Raw genomic sequence first — 23,310 nt, forward strand, 5'->3', positions numbered from 1 at the left:
TACGATTACCTTTTTAGACGACATAGGTAATCGTACTTTCATCATAATTTAAAGGCTTATATCAGACATTTTCAAAATGTAATTCTTGCTTAATATTAAATACTAAATATAGAATTTAAGAGACGGTAAACTAATTGAATTACAATTGACTAATATAATCGTAGCAGTAACTAAGTTGACGTCGTGAGATTTATGTATTGAAGTTCACAAAGCATTGCTACTGCATAAATGCGCAATAAATTCTATCCAATTAGCAAGAGACAGTGTTATCTGACAAAGGGAACCGCAAAGTTGCCAGCCGACTGAAGAAAAGGAAGTAGGTAGATCATGAATAAAAATACGGCGACATTTTTACGACATACGACGTTTTCGCGATTTCTAGTTAACTATAAATTGTCTATTGCAATCGCTTATGTTTGGCATATTTGGCATTCCTGAATTGTTGTTCTACGTACTTTTGATGCGTATTTACTAGATAATATTATAATTTTTTTGTAAGTAATAAAGATAATATAAACACAATGTTATAAAACATCATAATATCTAGGATTATATTTAGTTTTATCTAATAATAAAAATAAAATAAGTCTTTATTTCCTTGAAATTACGCATTTGAAATGACCATAATATATTTATAATGATAGGGATACATGTTTGAATGTACACGCTGTTTAATGTCATAAGACAAACGCCGCTGTTCCAGATATTTTTTTGAAAACGAAATTTTATTACCAATCTTTTGTATGGTAACAATAATAGCAGGTTGGTATTTACGATTACGGGTTGAGCCTCACTATTCGTTAGACAATGGGGAACACGATACTCGACCCATCTACTTAATTTCGAGGTAGACACCTTTGTCGTGTGTTTTTGTTCGCGGTCATTTCCATAAATTATAGAGGATGGCACTCGTAGTACAGATTGTACCTGCTATTGTTATGGAAAACAGGGTACGTGATGAACACACCTTAGAAAGCTTCGGCAACCACTAGAATGCTTCTAAACTTAACCTTCATGTACTGTCGACCCATTGAATATATCACAATGGGCTACTACTAATTATGAAAGTGGCTGACTACTTTGTGAATACCAAGCAAAAAGATTCTGGTATAGTTTATGATAAGGCAATAAATAACGATTAACGCCAACACAAAGCGATAAAGCTTCTTTTACGTAAAGAATTATAAGATAATTAAAATCCGTACAACTTTCGTTGATCTTTATATTTTAATTGAAATTATTTATACTTACTTTCAAAATACAGTTGAACAAAGATAGCGTCTCTAATTTTATTAATTATATAAATTTAACTCTTGTTGCTAAATCCTCTTATAGGCCCAATTAGTAAAAACCGTCTAAGGACTAATTCCTACATATTCCAGTAGGACCATTGTTCAGTCAAGTTCAATCCCAATCAGTTTAAATTTCTCTCAATATGGAGAAAACGTATATGGATCGTTATCGACTAACAATATAGAATGGGCTGAGATAAAACATGTTTAGTTTCAGTTAGATTATGTTAAATGTAACGTTAGAGATTGAATGTCTGCAAACGTTCGAGATAAGCAAACTTATATGAGCTTAGCGCGATACTTCCGCTATTCGGGTTTCAATTAGCAGTTAAATTATGCACGTATGTAAGCAAAGGTGCATGATTAACTGATTCTGTGTAGTCCCTATGTGGGAATGAAATCTGTTTTAAATTAAATCAATTCCATGAACTAGTAACTAAGTTGGACACCACTATTGGTATTTAACATCAAATGACTTCTGTAAGCCCTTTTGCCCTTTTATCAATCTATCTTGGAAATACATCTCGTAGTCTCTCGGTATTGTCATATTAGGTTGTTGACATGGCCGAATGACCTAATTCACATGATCGCTCGGCCATTCAACGGTTCAATCGGGCGCCGACTCGTTCGTTCAATTCATTCTTCCTGCTGACAATCAGGCTCTTACAAGGCCGTATGTAGCGGATTAATTAAAACTCCGCAAATTCTTGCAGAGTACCCTCGTTATATATTATTTAAATATTTGCGAAATATAAAATGATGAATGAATTAGGATGTTTGCTTAAAGTATTTCCTTATCCGATTAAAATAATGAATGGCCCAAGTGTGAATATAACATTATGAATGACTCGTTGACCCGGATCCTGGGTTCACGCTCAAGAATTGCGCATCTAAAATTAACTTTGACGCAAAGGGATGACGTTAGACCTAACTGGCCATTTATTTTTGTCACCACATCATGGTGGGCTATGCCACTATGTGGTATGTTACTTATGTAGCTAACAGATTTAGATCCTCGTGAGAAACTTATGTTAAACAACTAGCTTTTACCCGCGGCTTCGCTCGCGTTAAGAAGTATTAATATTAATTAGGTATATTTTTTGCGGCTTTGGTACATTTTTTTAGCGTATGTAAAAACTTAGGGCCTACAAAACTACAAAACTTTAATCACATATTTTATCCCCTTAGAGGTGGAATTTTACAAAATCCTTTCTTACTCTAAGCCCGATCGGTATAAAATTGACATAGTTTCATACAAACTTTCATCCCTTATTTAATCCCCTTGGGGGTAGAATTGATCCAAATCCTTTCTTAGGGGATACCTACCTGCATGCCAAATTTCAGCCCGATACGTCCAGTGGTTTGGGCTGTGCGTTGATAGATCACTATATCAGTCACCTTTGAGTTTTATATAATATAATATAGATTACCGACTGAAACCGCAGGGCAAAGCTAGGGTATGAATTTTCGAAAATCTTTTCTTACCGGACGCCTACGTGTCATAAGATCTATCTACATGCCCAATTTCATGCAAATACATCAAAGGAATAAAAAGTTTCCTACAAATTTCTATTGCCTATTTTACACCTTTAGGGGATGAATTAAAAAAAAAATCTTAACAGAACGTCTACGTCATATGATCTATCTACATGCCCAATTTCATGCAAATACATCCAAGGAATAAAAAGTTTCATACAAACTTCTATCCCCTATTTTACCCCTTTAGGGGACGAATTTTCTAAAATCCTTTCTTAGGGGACGCCTACGTTATGACATCTATCTGTATGCCAAATTTCAGCCCGATACGTCCAGTGGTGGCTGTGCGTTGATATTATAGATCACTATATCAGTCACCTTTGAGTTTTATATATTGTTGTAATAGGCAAATATTATAATCTGTATTTTGGTTATTGTATAGTCTGTATGGTATCACTGTAAACTGCAATTGTCTTTGCCCCTCTCTCTGTCTCTGTGGTTCGTGGTGTAATGTCGTGTGCGCACAATGTAGTTAGAAAAAAAGTATTATAAAAATAAAGATAATTTATCAGCATCCACAAGTTGTGTTTCAATATACAATTATTTCAACATGGTAGCAGAGCGTGGTTGATAAATTATGAAAAAATATCAACATCACGAGAAGATTAAGAAGATACGTAAAAGTACAAGTTACACAAGTAAATTGAATATAAAAGGGAAGGTTGAAAATTGATCAAGATTATTAGAAATATTGAAACAATGGCTAAGCAAGCCCGGATTGAAGATATTACGATACCTATTTTTGATGGTGCAAACTATTCAAGCTGGAAATTGAGGTTAATGACCTTGTTGGAGTACAAGGATTGTCACGAGCCCGCCACGACACATGTTCCGGTAAAAGATGAAAATATCATGAAGAAAAAAGATTTAAAGGCAAGAACTATCATAATGAGCACAATTTCAGATCGTCAAATAGAATATATTAGTGAATGCAAAACAGCTTATGAAATTATTAGAAAATTTGACAGGATGTACCTAACCCAGTCTACTGCTATGCAAATATTATGCAGAGCAAACATAGAAGAAGTAAAGTTGAATAATTATAGTACAGTTGAGGATTTTTTTGTTGCGTTTGAAAAAACAATAAACACATTTAAGGACGCCGGAGAAAAAATTGATGAAACAGAAAAGTTGAGATATCTTCTCAAAGCGCTCCCACCAAGTTATAGTTATATTGGAGATTTCCTTGATGTAATACCAGAAGAACAAAGGACTGTTGATTATGTGAGGACTAAAATTAAAGAAAAAAATATTACTTCATGCAATTCAGATGGTAGAAATAATGTGAGTACATTTAATATTAAAACAAAACTTCAATGTTTTATTTGTGGAAAGACTGGCCATTTCAAGAAGGATTGTTGGCAGAGAAAGAATATAAATGAACAAAATAAGGAACCAGGCAGATATCAAACGCATTACAATCATCGAGGACATTTTAGAGCAACCTACAGAGGTCAAAGCCGAGGCAGAGGTCGAGGTCATGCCAGAGATAACACTTCAAACAATTTTTCACCGCAGTCATGGACAACTCAAGTATTTAACTCGGAAGTAAAACAGGTATATTTTGATAACAATAAGAATAAAGAATGTATGTATAATAATGAAATAAATTTTCTTTTAGATAGTGGATGTACGGATCACATAGTAAATAACGATACTTATTTTTATAAATGTGAAGATTTAATAATTCCAGTCAATGTAAAATTACCAGACGGCAAAATATTAAGTGCGACCAAGGTAGGTGATATTAAAATTTGTTTTGAAAACTATTATAGTGAACAGTATGTAGATTTAAAGAATGTTTATTTTGTAAAAGGCATTAATCAAAATTTGTTGAGTTTTGCTAAAATAACTAAGTCTTCCACAATAGTAGCTACAGGTGATAATGCAAAAATATATAATCAGTATCATGAATTAATAACTGTTGCTCATAAAATTAACAATTTATATTATATGAAAGGTTTTGCATTTAACAACTTGAAAAATGATGTGTATACTCATTCTGTAAAATTGACTAATAAAGAGAAATGGCATAGGGCACTTGGACATGTAAATTTTCAATATTTAAATAAAATAGTTAATGATAAATTAGTTGATGGTTTGCCGGATAGGATTGAAAGTGTAGACATGAAATGTTCAAATTGTATACAAAGTAAAATGGCTAATGTTCCTTTTGAAAATAATAGAACTAAAACTAAAGAGATTTTAGAATTGATTCATACTGATTTAAACGGTCCACATAATACAACTGGTTATGGTGGAGAAAAGTATTTCTTGACATTTATTGATGATTATAGCAAATGTACTAGAATATTTTGTATTAAAAGTAAAGCTGAAACTGCTAATTGTTTTATAGAATTTGTAAACTTAGTAGAAAATAAATTTAACAAAAGAATTAAGAAATTACAGTGTGATAACGGGAAAGAATATTTAAATAAGGATATTATTAATTTTATTAAACAGAAAGGTATAGAGTTATTACCATGTCCACCATATGTTCATGAATTAAACGGAGTAGCTGAAAGATATAATAGATCTGCTATGGATATAGGTAGGTGTTTATTGAGGGAAGCTAATATTCACACAAGATATTGGCCGGAAGTTATTAAAACGGCAGCTTATTTAAAAAATCGAACTATTGCTAATACTTTAGAAAATAAAACTCCTTATGAGATATTTTTTGGAATAAAACCAGATGTAGAACATTTAAAAATTTATGGAAGTAGAGTTTTTGTAAGAGTTCCTGAAGTTTTAAGAAAAAGTAAATGGGATGATAAAGCTAAATTAGGAATATTAGTGGGGTATAATGAAAATAGCTACAGAGTTCTTTTGAATAATAGGATAGTAAATGCTAGGCATGTTCAGGTAGTCGAAGAAAATACTAAATTAATTTGCTTAGAAAAACAACATGATCAAATAGTTAAAGATAATGATTTAGAATCTGATACAACATTGAATGTTTCAAATAAAATATGTAATACGGAATATGAAAAAGATACAAACATAGATGAGAATTATAAAAATACTTTAGAACACGTTGTAAACAATGATAATCTTGATGATGATGAGAATAACGAATCTGTAGGAGTAGAAAAACTTAAAAGAAAGCGAATTCCAGTTTCTAGATATGGTAATCCAGTTTCACACTTTATATATGTAAATTATACTGATGCAAACGTACCAAATACTTATGAGGAAGCAATGAGCTCAATTGATCATGAACTATGGCAAAGAGCAATGGACTCTGAAATAAATAGCTTAAATAAAAACAATACTTGGCAAATTGTTGAAAGGCCCAAAGATAAAAAGGTTATTGATTTTAAGTGGATTTTTAAAAAAAAAGAAAAGTAATAATGTTTACAAAGTAAGATTAGTTGTAAAAGGATTTCAGCAAAATGATTTAATGTTTATAAAAGTTAAATTTTAAGTTTATTAAATGTTGATAAAAGGATTAGATTTTGTAAGAAGTAACTATGATTATTGTTTATATGTAAACAGAGCGAGCAAAGATCCAATATATATATTACTGTTTGTTGATGATCTTTTAATTTGTTGTAAAAGTAAAGATAAAATTGAAGAAGTAAAAATTAGCTTGATAAAAAGGTTTGCAATGAAAGATTTGGGTAAAATTAAAAGTTATATTGGTATAGATATAGATTATAGTAATGATAGAAATGTATTGTCTTTAAATCAAACAAAGTATATTGAATCTTTGGCTGCAAAATACAATTTAGAAAATTCTAAGTTATATGATACTCCAATGGAAACTAATTTAAGATTAGAACAAGCTAAGGAAATTGATGAAGGTATTCACTACAGAAATTTAATAGGTGAATTATTGTACATCAGTAACGGCACTAGGCCAGATGTAGCATATAGTATCAATTATTTGAGTAGGTTTCAGAATTGTTACAGTCAAACACACTATAAATATGCAATGAGAGTATTAAAATATTTGTTTAAGACTAAGGATTTAAAGTTAACATACTATGGAAATGTAGACACTGAAATATTAGATTGTATGGTAGATTCTGACTATGCTGGAGATAATGTAGATCGGAAATCAACATCAGGTTTTGTTATTAGATTGTTTGGAAACTTAATTTTTTGGAAAACACATAAACAAAATGTGGTTACTAAATGTTCAACTTTTGCAGAGTATATTGCTATGTCAGAGGCAGTGTCAGAAGTACTTTTTATTAGAAACTTGTTAAGTGATTCATTTGATTTGGAATTTTATAAACCGGTAAAATTGTATGAAGATAACTCAGGTGCGATTGCAATAGCTAAATATGGTAATTTTACAAAAAATTCAAAACACATTGAAGTGCAGTATCATTATATAAATGAGAATTATGAAAGAGGAATTATTGATATTGTTAAAATTGATTCAAAATGTAACTTAGCAGACATGTTAACTAAAAGTCTAGATAAGACAAAATTTTTGAAAAACAGATTAGAATTAAGATTAATTTAGTACAGTTTATATCTAAGTTCAAGTTATAATATTGTATAAGTAAAAGTTCAAGTTATCATATTGTTGCATAAGTGAAAGTTAATTAGATTATAAATTGGGTGGAGGTATTATATTGTGTTAATAAGCATTGTAAGTAAGTAAAGGTAATATAGTTAAAGAAAATAAAGATTATAAATTTGAGGAGGCGTGTTGTAATAGGCAAATATTATAATCTGTATTTTGGTTATTGTATAGTCTGTATGGTATCACTGTAAACTGCAATTGTCTTTGCCCCTCTCTCTGTCTCTGTGGTTCGTGGTGTAATGTCGTGTGCGCACAATGTAGTTAGAAAAAAAGTATTATAAAAATAAAGATAATTTATCAGCATCCACAAGTTGTGTTTCAATATACAATTATTTCAACATATATATATAGATCTTGATATAGATATATCTTTCATATAATAAGACAACACTCACAATGCGAGAACAATTATTAAAAACCTCGCTTGTATTATTGTTTATTCCACGCTATGTTACTAGATATGTTGAATTTTTCCTGTATGTATGTGATCAATTCTTATGAATGGAAAAGTTATTTCATTTGATATTTTTAAAAATAAAATGGTTAGCGAATGTAGAGCAACTACTTAACAACAATGATGTACATAAAGTTAAGGAAAGAAACTGAACAGGGATATAAAAATACACATAGCTATTGGCATAATGAAGAAATATTTAAAGAACAGTCCCACAGTTTTAAAAGCAAGCTGTATAAGTAATAATGTAGGTAAGTTAAAATTGCTACAATAAACAGTTGTTGTATTGACACTTACTGATCGGAGATGAGAAAGCCCCGCGCTACGTAAATATTGAACTGCCGACGCATACCTCGCCTATGAGCTCAAATACAAAACAGGATGATATTACTTATAACAGTCTCGATAACAATCTTCAATTAATTACACACGCAACGTTCAAATTTAAATAGATACATCTAATTTTTTAATTAGTAGTTAGTAGAGAAATTAATATTCATGTGCTGATATCATTTTCTTGGAAAGTTTACAAACTAGGTGTGAGATTAAAGCTTACCAGTAATTATAGAACTAGTTTTATAGTAGGAATGTTATATTTTGTCGTTATCGAGTCGATACGAACGACGTCAGCTGGTTTTCATAATCTCTGACCTCTTTTTAACCTATCAAATGGCATCAATAGATATTATAACAAAAACATCATCGATTGTTCGGTTCTCATTGTGACTCTTTTGATTCCATTTCATAAAAATCCTGAAATATACGCATTGCTGAAGCATTATTATAAAGTTGAGTTTGCTTTGCTAATAAAGAAGTTCTCCAGTTTATGCGTATGCAAAACTCATTTCGTCCAGACTCCAGACTATGTTGTTGCAGACTGTAGTATTGAATCTTTGTCGCCCACACACCAGGGGTCGATATCTGACTAATGCATACCACCAGTAGGTAATATTTACGCGTCCAAAACGGGTTTGCGATTATCTTGCAGGACAGCGCTCTGCGCTTGGGTTCGCTACGTGTTTTATAGCGCCTGCTGTCCATTTGTTTCTTTTGTAATTTATCATTGCTATTTAATCTAATTGTATATCTTATTTTATATTAGCTATGCGTAATTGCAATTACACATTTTAAGAGGCTTGCAAAATAATTACTGATATCTGTGGATGTAAATAATTAATATAATGGAGTACATTTACAAGACGCTGTATACTACTGCATGTAAGTACTTTAAGACTAAAGAGAGCTTTATGTCAATTTGCGCTGGAACTTTTGTAGAATATATTTATGAAACTCTTTTGTGTTTTTCACGAAAGATAATAAATATTGTGAATTATCAAGCTATGCGTGTTCAAGGAGTAACTATGTATAAGTATCTATGGTAACGAAGTGCCTACATCGTATTCATGGTTTATTTTCTCTGTTTTATACTTCCAGTAAACGCTGCGAAGATATCTTTAATTTGCGTTTCGAAGAACATTGTTATATGGTTTTTATTTTTCTTGAAAGTCATTTGTAGTTTGTTGGATGGACGTTACATCTTTGCGTTTTATGTGTTTCGTTTTGTAAGTGCTCGTCGAGTTATAAAGTAAACAACTTGTCGACTTTCATAAGTGCATTCGTAATTGGATGAAAATACTATATTTAACAGAAGACTGCATGTCTTAGCGGCCGACAGCTCCCGATAATTGAAGACCGAGGGTTGGATTATACAAGAAAAAACGTAAAGTTTCATATTTAAAAATAAATTAAATAGAAGCATATTATAATGTCAATATAACTGGCAATATATATAATACATTGGATATTTATTTTGTACTAATGTTTGGATATACTTATTACTTATGATGCAAAAAATAATTAACTATACCAATTAGGTATGTACGTATAGTATGTTTAATGTAAAATATCATGTGAAAGTGGAAAAAACCTTATTTGATGAAAATATACATAATGAGGTTATACGATATTAAATTCACATTTAATGACATGTGAAAAGTAATTTGCTTTCCAAAAATATGCTCCAGAGGTGGTGCTTTACTTATAAGGGAATTACCCGAATTGCTTGATTCATTGCAATACATAATTGAACAAGAGCCACATATAGTATACACAGCTCTACAACATCCAAAAAGGAGAAGCATCAAATAAATTCCTCGTTTCTTCTTATATTATTTTTTTATTATTAAAATGTAAGTATAATCCGCAGTAATACAAAACAAAACATAACTCCTTCAATACGTAGCGGGTAACAGAGGGGACGTGGGCAAGTCACGAGGCTATCTCGCGCTAATGAGAGATCGCGGCGGATAACACGGCCCTGTTTGTACTTTACGGTTATAGGATGCTGCGAAAGTAACGATTTGTCGATTATGCTCCGCGAAATTGTCTATGCCGGGGTTTATGGTATTCCACGTCGTTAGCATGTTTTGCATAAGATATATCTTTGCTAATTAAAATCTTAAGACTTCGTGACATGTACAATCTTCGATCGCCTAATCTATTGACCTTTTAAAAGTCCTACCATAAGAGTCCAAGAGGATTTTTAGTGAAAATTTAAAATATGCCTTCTAAAGTCACATTATGGATAAGTACATAATATGTTACATATGATACATAAACAAAACATTTAATGGAGTTTTGCGAGCATTAGTAAACCTACTTAATCTTAAAGACGGCTAATAAATCTAAATGTCACAGACGATGATATATAATGATTGTAGCCTGAAGGCTTTCTTGTATCTGTGTTCCCATACATTTGTATTGTTCTGACAAAGTACCAATGAACATAGTTCCTCTCAACGCATAACGCGTGGCATGACCAGTCATAATTTAGCGTGTAATTCAAATAATTATGGTCAAGCTTAATTGAGACGTCTCATGAACAGTCAGTTTGTCAAAGGTAGGGAAAGTCATGGTTTATGATTAGAAAGCCTTTAAATATGATACGTCATTGACTTTAACCTACTTTTGTGCAACGATGAAGTTTATAAAATTTAATGTAATGTGTATTCTGACTTCCAACTCGTGACTACCAAACATTATATTAGGTATATCTATATGCCCTAACATGACACTCCACAATGATAATATTTAAAAATAACTGGATTTTGCTTACAATGTGTGAATTAGGTCCATAGGTATAATAGATAACTTCTATTTTATTTCATGTACCTGCTCTATAAAATAATTACCGCTAATAAATAGCAGAAAGCAGTATACTTTCCACGGACTATGTTTCGTACAAAATGGGTACCTTCAATTATTTCTGGATTGCTGTCGACCATTTATTAAACCATTAAAATAGAAAGAGGAAAATAAAATTTCAAATCATCTACGTACTCACTCCATACAATTTGTGCCACACACGAAGCATCTCGCACAAACATTCTCATGGTAAATCAAATTGCAATTCCTACATCTTAAATTAAATGTTTAACATTTTACGATCTCATCAAATTATTAAACTTCGCTCAATGCTTGATTACTGGAAGTTATTTAAATATTCAGCAATGTACTGTCACATTTATATATTCAGTGTGAATTAATTGTTTTTTTAGGGTCTTTGTGTGGTAGTATAGGTACTGTTCTCTATATATAGAACACACGTGCCTGTTATTGTTTCGTGGAAACCATACCATTAGTCGTATCCAAATTGAGTCTTGACTTTTGGAGATACATCGCGAAACGATTTTTTTAAAAAATTGACCAAAAATGTAATTATACCTAAAGCATAATCAAAGCTCCAGTTATTTAAATTTGCAACAAAATAATGAGTAGAGCTTTTTGTTTTAAATTCCAAAAGTTCTCGTAACTAAAAGATATAAATGACATTCATTCATTACATACCGCTCGCGGCTCAATTCGGGAAGTTGTCAGGCCGTTCCGCGGTGTGGCAATAAAGTTTGGACGTTGGTTTGGACAATCCACAATGGTTGGTGTTTGCGGACTGCGGACCACCGGCGACGCTCGTCACTTCGCCACTGCTCGTACGCGTTATTTACATATAATGAGCTTGATAGTTTACTTTTGGATATCATTTGCGTACTTTTAAGAATACTGAGTATGCAAAACATTTTTCGTACCTAGTTGAATAATTAAATACCTGTTTGTTTGCTAGAGAATGTTACCTTCTCTTTGTCTCTTATGTAATTGATAGAAGCCTAAAACGTGGATTCTATATTTATAATTTTTCGTAAAATATTACTACTCTAGGCTAGGCTCTTCTACACTAGGCTTGAAAGAATTAAGTTGACACTGTAAAAAAGCGCAGTAAATAAACGAATGAACTTTTACTACAACTTTTTGGGGATAATATAGAGACAGTTTACCTTTTAGTATTGCGTTTGTATCACACACAGTTAGTTTTATCATTGCAGTATGTCACTGCTATCAAACACCGTTGAGAATGGATGTCGTTTTGATGGGAATTTATCGCTGTGTGGGGAACCAGGCACACCCAGAGCTGCGATACACTACACCACGTAGGAGCGGTCTTTTATAGACGAGATGTTTACCTTTCACTACTTAATGGAAGGATAGAGTTCCAGAAAGACATTTTATTCACGTAATTTAATATCCTTTTACAGTTCCACGCGATTGTTGAACGTAGGCGAATATAATTATGGGGGCCAAATCGATCATCACGATGTGGGCGCGAAGCACGAAGGTCCTAATGAACCCTTTGTATTCTAAATTGGATATGAGGGCTTGACCGATGCGTTTTGCAGTTTTGAAAATTAAACGTCAATACCCGCCCAAAGCTAACGCCGACGTCGGTCATTTGTTTTATGTCAAATTTAGGGCATTCGCTTTCACGGGCGCTTAAATATATTTAGATAACGCGATGTCGCAACTCGTAACATCAGCCAAAACAATGAGGGCTTAATTGTATCTCCGTGCTTTTAACGTATTCCTGTATAACGACAGTTCAACGAACTTTGCCATGTGGGTGTAATATTCTGAATACTATTTATTCAGTACACTAAGATCAAGAACAATAGTAGCATGATAATTTTAATTCATGCATATCTCGTAACGTGCATTACAAAATCGATTTTAATAGACTACGTTTTATTAGATTATGTATTAGTGCTGTAATTAATATCAATGTAATTACTAAAAGCTCGGTTAACTGAGGATTATAGGGTGTGTTATATAGTGGATAGTGATTTATGGTCATTTAAATGCATGGAGTCAGTAGATAGTCGTACAATCATAGGGCCCTCTGAGCATAACCAATGTTAAATTGAATGCGGGTTTGCTTCATATCGAGTGATCGAATGCGCTCTGTAATCGATTCGCTACGTCATGATGAATAGTTTTTGTTACAAACAAAATAGAACAGAGTGATTTGACCATTTGACTTTCTCGTGAATTAACTAATGGTTTTGTGTGGGTTTTTAATTATAGGAAGTGAACAGTAATGTCTTTATTAGGTAATTTTACTTATCTATACGCGAGTACATTTAATACGTCTTTGAAATCAGGTTAGAATGTATTTCATTGTTATCATTTGGTGAAACATACACCTACGTATGGAAATAAATGTTAAGCTTAGCAACTTCTTGCGTCAACATTGTTTCAAAACTTTCTATAGTAAACCTACAATTTTTTTGGTCCGAACCCAAATATGAACCTCAAAGTCGATAAATTACTGTACTTTAATTAACACGTATCTACTTAATTAAGTGATAGACGTTATCAACATTGTGTAATACGCATTTCTTTGTGGGGTTACTGTTTACCGCTTTACCTCGGAATATAAATTAATTTGTTCATATGGATGTAGTTTATGTTTTCAAATTAGCATTTCACAATTATGACAAAAGAGAAGGGCATTGTTATTTATTGTAGCACGTTATCGTACACATCGTATCATTACAGGCTGTGTTATAGGGATAAACATATTTTTTTTAAGAAACAGGCTTGTTTTATAATTAAAATTGTAATCATTGACATTGTAGCTGTGATGCCTACGTATTTAATGTTTATTTTTCTTCTGTTTTAGGCTTCTTGTAGGAGCGCCGCTGGGTCAAAACCTTCAGCCAAACACGACGAAGTCCGGAGCTTTGTGGAAATGTCGACTCAGTACGTCCTTACGAGACTGCGAACAAATTGTAACTGATGGAAAAAGAAGTGAGTACACACTTAAAATCTTGACAGACATGGTGGTTTATCATATAGTATAATAATTTATCATATAATATGGTAATTTGGTGATAGTATTCAACTTATTTTTTTAAATTCAAACGGTTGTTTATAATCATATTACAAACAATTTTCCCTTGGAACATCGTAGAATTATGGATAGTCAAGAATTGCCTCACAAATTTTTTATATGGAAAAACTGTTAAATATTATCAAATATGCAAAGAAAATATAAATGCATAGCGATTAAAACGTTATCTTATACATATTATTATCTTACAACTTATCAAGTACATACTTTCATAAAACTTTCTTTTACGACTCGTAGACTCTGTCTCTCAATATCCGTTGCAATAAAGATAAGTTTAACTTTGGGATTTAGTTTTATTCAGACGTAGGTGTATAGGTATTAAATTATTTAGACATAATCACAGAATTGTATAATAGTGTAGTATTTTGATGCACATGTCGCATAAGTAGATACATTTTAATTAGTAACACAGTAGAAATAGATCACAATTAGTGAATTAGAGGTACAATGATGTAGGAGCAGCATCACCAGTCTAACGTCAAAAAGCTGCATTAGCTTCTCACCATGCTCTTGTAGAGTTTTCTCAACAATATGAAGCGTTAGATACCAGCCTACCTTATTTTACGAGGAACTCAAAAACCTAACGTGATAAAGAACAACAGAAAAAATCGTAATACCTGGAGCTCTATTGTAAGATTGTCAATATATTTTAACTAAACTGTTATCTTTTGTCGGTGGTGCCCCAAACAGCGAAGTACGGCAAGATAAACACGAGTAAGTGAGCTGTGGTCTCAATATCCTTTACTTATATCATTCGCTCCTAAACTAATACCGACTAATTCGCTGTTATACTTTTACTATACTAATCGTCGATTGCTATGTTCCAGATAATGTAAAACGCATGCAGCTAACTAATAAGAATGATTTTGCACACAATTATTGTTACTACTTGGGTTTTATTTCTATTTATAGTCGAAGGTGGAAAGTAAAATGGAAATAACTCCCAAATTGCATACGATGAATCAGCACTAACGGCTTTCAAGAGCACCCACTCACAACGCTTGCACAGCACCCAATTTAATGGAAATAATGAATACTGCATACAAAACTTAACTAGGCGTAAACATTAGTTTGCTTAGTTTTTTTTTATCAGTTTTTGTTTAAACAAATCTTATTTAAAAAAGTTTTGTTATACTCTTTTTTATATAAGTTTTATTTGCATCGAAGGCGTAGTACTCGCGTAACACATTAGACTTACAAGGTGATCGGTTATAGAATTAACAAGGAGGTATAGGACTAAATTTGCACCGCAAATAATCGTGCAATACCACTATATTTCTGGTAGATGTCGTCTAACAAGTCCATACGCAATACGAGGCCGATTAAACTAATTGTAATTACATTTAGAGTAACCGTAATCAGTACTTACTTCGAATAATTGGTGTCTTGGGTGAATTAACGAATCGGCCATCGATTAAATTAATATCAGTATTGCTCAAAATTAACATAAAGTAGTTGTCAGTATAAATTAACCTGAGACCACACGATTGAGTTGATTGCATCTAGATCACGCCGTATCTTCACGTTGTATTCATTTCAGGTTTTGAGAGAAATGTTTATTTTTCGCTTATCGAAGTTACGAAAAATTGGATGCATGTTTATCTGTATTCGACGAGAACCGTTAGCTGATCGCATTCGCACGATATCTGTGCAACATGACACGCAAAACACCTACTTCCTATTTCTTTGCAACGTTTTTGATATTTGCCACATGTTTATCTGATATTCCTATATTGCATCATACACGCCTGGTTGCAATGCTTTGCATTTGCCGAGGTATTCACATTATTGGTCTTGTTAATGGGATTGTTTCAGTTATTCTATTAAGTATAAGCAATGAGTAATGTATTTCATTTTTAACTACTGATTGTTGCTTTTACCTCGAATGAAATATCGAGCATAGAAGGATTTTATTATCTGTTTTTATTACCTTGTGTTCAATTAATTTGTTTGGGTTGAATTTATTTTGTATTTTGCTGGTGTAATTTCTGCTAAAGGTTAAAGTACTATGGTTTTGTTAGGAATTAACATTGTTTAAATAATAAAGCTCAACGTTCGGATTGCAATTTAATTGATCATATCAGAATGAGTATATTATAGTAACCTTTCTTAAATTTAATTGGTGTTCTTCTATATGTCAACCACAGGACTTTAACTTTTACGTGTATACCATATAAAACATGAGTACATATATTGTTTCTAATCTAGCAATTGATTTTATTTGTGAAACTACTAATCCTTATTTTAATGAAATGGCTTTAGTTTATGATATACAGAACTATATACGGATATTCGCTTCTACTTGATATATGCATTTGCATCATTATATTTTGCAATATTATAATAAGATATTCATATAGCTCTGGACTCAATCCACCTGTCTGGGCCGCATCCTGATGAGATCAAAGATGGGCAATGGCTTGGCGTATCAGTTCGGAGTCAGGGACCAGGAAAGAAGGCTGTCGTTTGTGCACACAGGTACGTAAAATTCCTTACGTTAACCCTTTATCCGTAGTAGAAACTGGTAGGTACCACGAATAACATTATTATAATTTTCATCATAATTTCAGGTATATCCGAAAGTCCGGAGAGTCTCAATTTGGACAAGGTCTTTGCTACACACTAAGCAACGACCTTCAATTAGTCGATGTATGGGAGCCATGTCGAGGCCGGTCCGTGCAAAGGTATAATCAAATCCAAGCTATGATATCATAAATTTCGTTTTAACAAGCTCCATTTGAGACCAACGTCTAAATGTACCCTTAATCTTGTAGCGAAGGAAATAACAAGAACCAAGTCTGGTCTGGATTGTTATCCTCTTAAAATGTAAATAGTATTAAAATTAAAAGATTTAGTATTCTTCTATCGTTATGAGCCATAGATACAAATATTTTTAATATTTTAACATTTTATAATGCTTCTGTTTTTTCTATAATTTCCATACATTATTATTTCCAGAGAGCACGAAGAATTTGGTTTTTGTCAAGTGGGAACGAGTAGTTCACTGTTAGAAGATGATACTCTAGTACTAGGCAGTCCCGGACCTTACACTTGGAGAGGAACTATATTTAGTCAGGACACGAATGATGATCTGATTGAACGTGATCACGTTGTTTATATGGCTCCAGTGGAGGATGGAGCGAGTCCAGTAGAAAAATATAGCTATCTCGGTAAGGAGTTTTAAAGCCACTCAATACCTCGAGGTTTCATTGCAATAACTCTGATATTTTAAAGCAATAAAAGAGGGATTACAATATACAATAGTAGTATACAATAGTTGGCATTGTTTCGAAACAAGTTTTTGTACCTACGAAAGAAGCTAAATTGTACATTTACATAAGACACATTTTTTTGATCGTATGCGTATTATTATCTACCAACTTAGCTGTTCTAGATTATAATTTTGACAAAATAATTTACAGTTACCCACTATGTTTCAAATCAATTATCTTCTTATTTTAGGTATGTCGGTATCAGGCGCCAGCTTCTTCGGCAAGGAACCTTCATATGCTGCAGGAGCACCGAGAGCACATGGAACCGGTCAGGTTGTTATCTTCAGTAAACGAGTCATAGATGATTGGACGAGAACGGACGTGGATATCCTTAACTTTACTCTATTGCTAAATGGCGAACAATTTGGCTCAAGCTTTGGTTATGAAGTGTCTTCAGCTGATGTAAATGGAGATGGGTATGTACTTTGAAAAAAAAAATGAATTTATCATAAAAAATTTTTCACAAAACTTGCGTTTAAAATAACAGTGATCGATTATAATCTTAGGTAATCATAATTTTAAACATCAGTAATAATTTTGCATTAAAATATAGAGTTTTATTTTTATTATTTTTTATATTTTCAGTTTACCAGACCTTCTAGTTGGTGCACCATTTTATTTTTCACGTGATGCAGGCGGTGCTGTATATCTGTATCTCAACAAAAACCACAATTTACCTCAAGAATACAGTCTCAAACTAACGGGAAAATCAGAATCACAATTCGGAATAGCAATAGCAAACACAGGAGACCTAAATAAAGACGGGTGCGAGGATATAGCTATCGGCAGCCCCTATGAAGGGAATGGTGTAGTATATATTCATATGGGGGATAGAAAGACTGGGCTTAAAGCTAAACCTGATCAGATTATAAAAGCGGAGTCGTTGCCAATAGTAATGAAAACATTTGGCTATTCGTTATCAGGTGGCACAGATCTAGATTCTAACGGCTATCCAGATCTTCTGGTTGGCGCTTATGAAAATGTACGTAAAAGCCTTAAGCTATTTTATGAATTATTTGTCATCATGATGAGCTTATATGTCAGAGATCTTTAATTTATTACGATTATTTTTTTAAATTTACAGAGCAGTGTTGCTTTCATCCGAACCAAGCCAATTATAGATATCAAGACATCGATAAGGCCAACGAATACAATTATAAACATTGACCCAACAATACAGGGGTGTGAAAAAGACCCAAAATCTAACTACACGTGTTTTCATTTCCAAGCATGTTGTATAATCAAATCTTTAGTGAGATCTAGTCATAGCAATGTACATGAACTTAATTACGTCGTAGAAGCAGAAACTTTTCCTGGTGGAAGAAAGTATTCCAGAGTTTTCTTTGATTCTGAAAAATCTAATATTGTGAACAAAACAATTCAACTAGGAAAAGACGAAGAACATTGTAGGGAGCATATTGTTTATCTGAAAAATAATACAAGAGATATCCAAACGCCGATCAAAGTAAGTACATACGTGCATAAAAAAGTCAACATAAGGTCACTATTAAGGCATATTATTTTAATTATCTTTTAACATATATCTTTTCAAATTATTCCAGTTCCAAGTGACATACAAAATAGTTCACATAGATCCCCAATACTCGAGTAGTGGTGAACTCCCAAACATTGATGACTACCCAGTACTAAACGCAACGGCGACAACGGCATTCAGTGCTAACTTCCTAAATGATTGTGGTCTGGATGGAATCTGCGTAAGCGATCTCGTTGTGGACCCTGTCTTGCAACTTCCCAAAAGTATGTATATTAAAATTGATTCAACTAAAATTTTATGTATTGTATAATTATTTCAACTTTGAACAGAGATGGCGCCATCTCTGTTTACACTAAAAAACTTTTTTGTGTGAGTAAGATAAATATGTTGATACCGATAGATGGCGTTGAAAAATATTTATCACAGTCTCACCGTGGCCGTGGCCTCACCAGTTTTTTTTTTTTCAATATTGACTGCCTATATTATTAATTTTTATAATTCCTTTTAAATTATGTTCTCAGCTGAAGATGGAAAATCGTATGCTCTTACATTGGGCCAGGAAGAGGAGATTAAGTTGTCTATTTCAGTGGATAATTATGGAGAGTCCGCTTATGAGGCACAGCTATTTGTACAACATCATGCAAGCTTGCATTATATCGCTGCTAATATAAGTGTAAGTACAAATTTAGAAACTAACACGCATCATTGGTTCTGTTATTTTTATATTAAAGATAAAATTATTTTATGAAAAAGTAGCGCAAAATTTAGAGATTTATTTATTTTATTTCCTCCCAAAAAAGTAGATAGTGATGCTGAATTACATCCAAACTGCAATTTTTCATATAATTAAACGATTATGATAAAGGTTATTTGAATTTTTTCTAAATTTCAGGGTAAGCACATGATATGTACAAGCGTGAACAAAACAACAGTATCTTGCCTCCTCGAAAACCCGTTTAAGAAACAAGCGGATGGCTCAGTGCCCATAACAATAAGATTTGATGCCAGAGCTTTGGAAGATAACGAGCCGTCCGTCGTCTTCTCAATTTGGGCTAACTCTACTTCTAAAGAACTACACCCTGGAAAGAAACCAGTACAAATTGAAGCTTTGGTGATTAAGAACGCTGAGCTCCTAATAAAAGGGTAAGTGTCTATACAAAAAAGTAGCCAAACCGATTTTTGTTCAACGACAACCAATGAAATTATTTTGTTAAGTAATTTAGGGTGGGTTGAACACATTTTCGTGTGGTATATATACAATCCTGGAAAAAAAGAAATACGTTTTCATTATTACAATGGAATACTTTAAATGAGTTTTTTCAGTGATTTCATTTTATTTATCTTTCAGAGCTGCACGACCGGAACAGGTATTTTACGGTGGAGAAGTAAAAGGAGAATCAGCTATGACCTACTTTGATGATATAGGAACCAGAGTTATACATACATATCAGGTAAGATTTTTCATTTGATCTTTAATAAATACCGTCTTCGATATGAACGCAACGAATTGTTATGCCACCACACTTAGAAGAAAGCTATCAATTATTCTTTCGTATATCCATTTTCGATCATTAGGAAAATTGATATTTTATAGTTTTATTTGAATAAACTTTACAGGTATTTAACGAAGGTCCTTGGCGTGTATCGTCGCTGCAAGTAGTAATATCGTGGCCTCATCAAGTGGCATCTGACAGTGACCAGGGAAAATGGTTGCTCTATCCTGAAGACGTGCCTACTGTTGATGGAGAGGCCGGTTAGTAGATTCTCTTTGATAGTTCGGTGGAGTTTATGTTGAATTTTCCTCGTATATCCCCATTTGTATTTCCTTTTATATTGCGTTTCGACGTCTTAGAAATTACCTAAAAATTAACAATTTTATAATGATGTGATTTATTTTTAGATCAAAGTAACGGCGAATGTTTTATAATTTATGGAAGTGAAATCAACCCTCTGAAACTCACAACTCGACCTGGATCTTTTGAACCATATCTGGAAAATTTGGAAATGGATCCATTTTTAAGCGCTGGAAAATTGAGTGCCACCTCTAGTGAGAAAGAACATAACTCTACGCTTAAGAAAGCAGTTGAATTTAGAAGTGGTGCCGAAAACAAAATAAGGAAAAAGAGGGAAAGCGATATCGTTAAAGCTGAAGCTTATACGGATAAGGATGGTCAGAGAAAGCACGTTGTCAACATGGTAAGGCATGATAAATAATAATTTTGCTGATTTATGAATAGATAAGCAAAATTTTGTTATTCATTAATGATAATTAAATTTATTCTTTCAGAACTGCCAAAAGAAAACAGCCAAATGCATTCAATTCCAATGTGTAATATACAGATTGGGACGCATGCAAGCAAGTACCATCACAGTAAAAGCCCGGCTTTGGAATTCTACCTTGGTGGAAGACTACCCACGAGTTAGCCATGTCAACATCGCTTCTACTGCGTTCATTCATATTCCAGAACATTATAACATCCATCAGAATAAGCGGCACGATGATACTGCGACGGTAAATATTCACACTTAAATTAATACACGTGTTTTAATCTTAGGCTTGGCAAATGATTATTACATATTATTTTATAAATAGGATGTGCATCGTGTTGTTGTTGAATGTTGATATTATTAATCAAGGTAATAAATTATAAAGTTCCATCCCGATTAACATACACGCGACTGCTGGTAGTATATTTTATTTAAATGAGCTTAATATTTGTCTTAGCTCATAATCAACATTTCAGCAGCAAGGTTTTGAAATATAATATTATGTTTCAAAATTATCTCGTTGAGCAGGTGTTTCGCATTTGATTTGTTTTGAATCACAGAACAGACAAAAGAAATCTGACCTATGGTTAAATATTATTTGGACGTAGCCTTGCACTCATTCAATATAGCTAATCGGTACCGATAATCGATCAATAGATATCGCATTTTAATAATACCTACTCCAATGACTATCACTATTTTAATTTCTAGGTCGAAACCGTTGCGTATCCAGACTTGAAGATAAGCGAGCCTTCAGAAGTACCATTGTGGGTTATAATTGTCTCAATTATAGTAGGCCTCATAGTTCTCATACTTCTCATAATAGCGCTTTGGAAACTCGGATTCTTCAAACGAAGTCGGCCAGACCCTACGTTATCTGGTAACCTGGAGAAGAATAACCACGAATCTAGTCCGTTTATTGGTCGAGATAGGAACAGTATCCGATAGCTGGTTGTCAGATAATTGTGTAAAACAGTGTAAATAGAAAGTTTTGTATGATACAATGCAGATGTTTTTGTATGGATTGGATATTAGCAACATCTAGGACAGTAGAAAAGTAAAGTAACATACATTTGAGTAAGTGTATTTTTAAAATTGATTTAACTCTTGCTTAAAATAAAAGATGAATATAACAGCCTGTGTTATGTTGCTGAATTTTATCCATACAAAACGAAGAATGGACGTAGTGAAACTTGCGTAATAGTGTTAAATTTATACAAGAAAAGGTTTTATAGGTAGGTATATTTAATATCATTTGACTGTGATGTCTTCGTAGAGGATTATATTATGTGTGTAAGTACGAAATGTTCTGGAAACGGCGTTTTATTGTTGTTACAAGGCTCTTGTATGAGAGATTTAACTATTGTTTTTATTTTGCATTTCTTAAGTGTAATGAGAAGATTTTCTATGATTGTTTATATAAATGAATATGTATTATTCTGTAAATAATACTTGCCTTATTATTTATGAAATTTTAGCATAAGGACAAGTTGACTAGATTTTTTACTAGTCAAATTTAATTAGGAATTTTATAATGACTTAGGTTTGTAAAAACCATGATGTTGTATTTTTTTCTTACACTTAATAATGAGCTACTTAGATATTGTTCTACTTACTTGTTGCTACTTATTTTTATTTATCAATTTTAGTTTTGTTGAATATATTGTTCAAACTGTATTTTTAACATGGTTTAAATACACATTGTAATGAAATAAATTTCTGTACACCTATTGTACTTATTTTTTAAGCATTTAAAGTACTTATGATTTTTAAATGTGGCAAAATACGATATTGATTTTCATTGACTTCGGAATGTACATAACAGCACTTTTTGGACATGAAAATTCTAAATTTCCAAATAAACTCCAGACAAATTTAACAAAAAATTAAATAGTTTTAAGATAAATTGTAAATAGAACTTAGTATTTATATTAGATTTTGTATTAACATTTGTTGTTATATATTTTAAAAACATAATTGCTACGCTACAATTGTACTTATTAGTGTTAATAGGTCCACTGCCAGAAATCCTATCCTAGATTAACTTTACCACCTTTTAAAAAACTGGTTGTGATGTCTCTTGACATTTTGATAATCTTTCTTTGAAATGTGCTTAAAACAGACCTACAATAAAATAAAGAAATGGTGCCATATCATATCGTTTTATTTATCAAATACCCTCGTTTTCATACCTACGATTATATCTACAAATACG

General features: G+C 32.5%; 1 protein-coding gene across 3 annotated transcripts in view; it reads left to right on the plus strand.

The window, feature by feature from the left end:
* Window positions 1–22,898, plus strand: part of LOC123696455 (integrin alpha-PS1-like) — a 66,130-nt gene extending 43,232 nt beyond the window's left edge. The window contains exons 2-17 of one of the 3 annotated variants that reach the window (XM_045642618.1): window positions 13,830–13,957; window positions 14,751–14,774; window positions 16,421–16,538; window positions 16,631–16,744; window positions 17,019–17,230; window positions 17,523–17,748; window positions 17,918–18,314; window positions 18,417–18,797; window positions 18,895–19,090; window positions 19,349–19,500; window positions 19,720–19,970; window positions 20,176–20,278; window positions 20,445–20,580; window positions 20,728–21,023; window positions 21,115–21,339; window positions 21,807–22,898. In XM_045642618.1, coding sequence (XP_045498574.1) covers window positions 13,830–13,957; window positions 14,751–14,774; window positions 16,421–16,538; window positions 16,631–16,744; window positions 17,019–17,230; window positions 17,523–17,748; window positions 17,918–18,314; window positions 18,417–18,797; window positions 18,895–19,090; window positions 19,349–19,500; window positions 19,720–19,970; window positions 20,176–20,278; window positions 20,445–20,580; window positions 20,728–21,023; window positions 21,115–21,339; window positions 21,807–22,043 — 3,196 coding nt within the window. In that variant the 3' untranslated portion in view covers window positions 22,044–22,898. Of the gene's footprint in view, window positions 1–13,829; window positions 13,958–14,734; window positions 14,775–16,420; window positions 16,539–16,630; window positions 16,745–17,018; window positions 17,231–17,522; window positions 17,749–17,917; window positions 18,315–18,416; window positions 18,798–18,894; window positions 19,091–19,348; window positions 19,501–19,719; window positions 19,971–20,175; window positions 20,279–20,444; window positions 20,581–20,727; window positions 21,024–21,114; window positions 21,340–21,806 lie in introns of those variants that run through there. The other 2 variants (XM_045642620.1, XM_045642619.1) reach the window with 2 other exon arrangements.
* Window positions 22,899–23,310: the final 412 nt, after the last annotated feature.

Source organism: Colias croceus, chromosome 12 (genome assembly GCF_905220415.1).
Source record: "Colias croceus chromosome 12, ilColCroc2.1".
NCBI classification, from domain to species: Eukaryota; Metazoa; Arthropoda; class Insecta; order Lepidoptera; family Pieridae; genus Colias; species Colias croceus.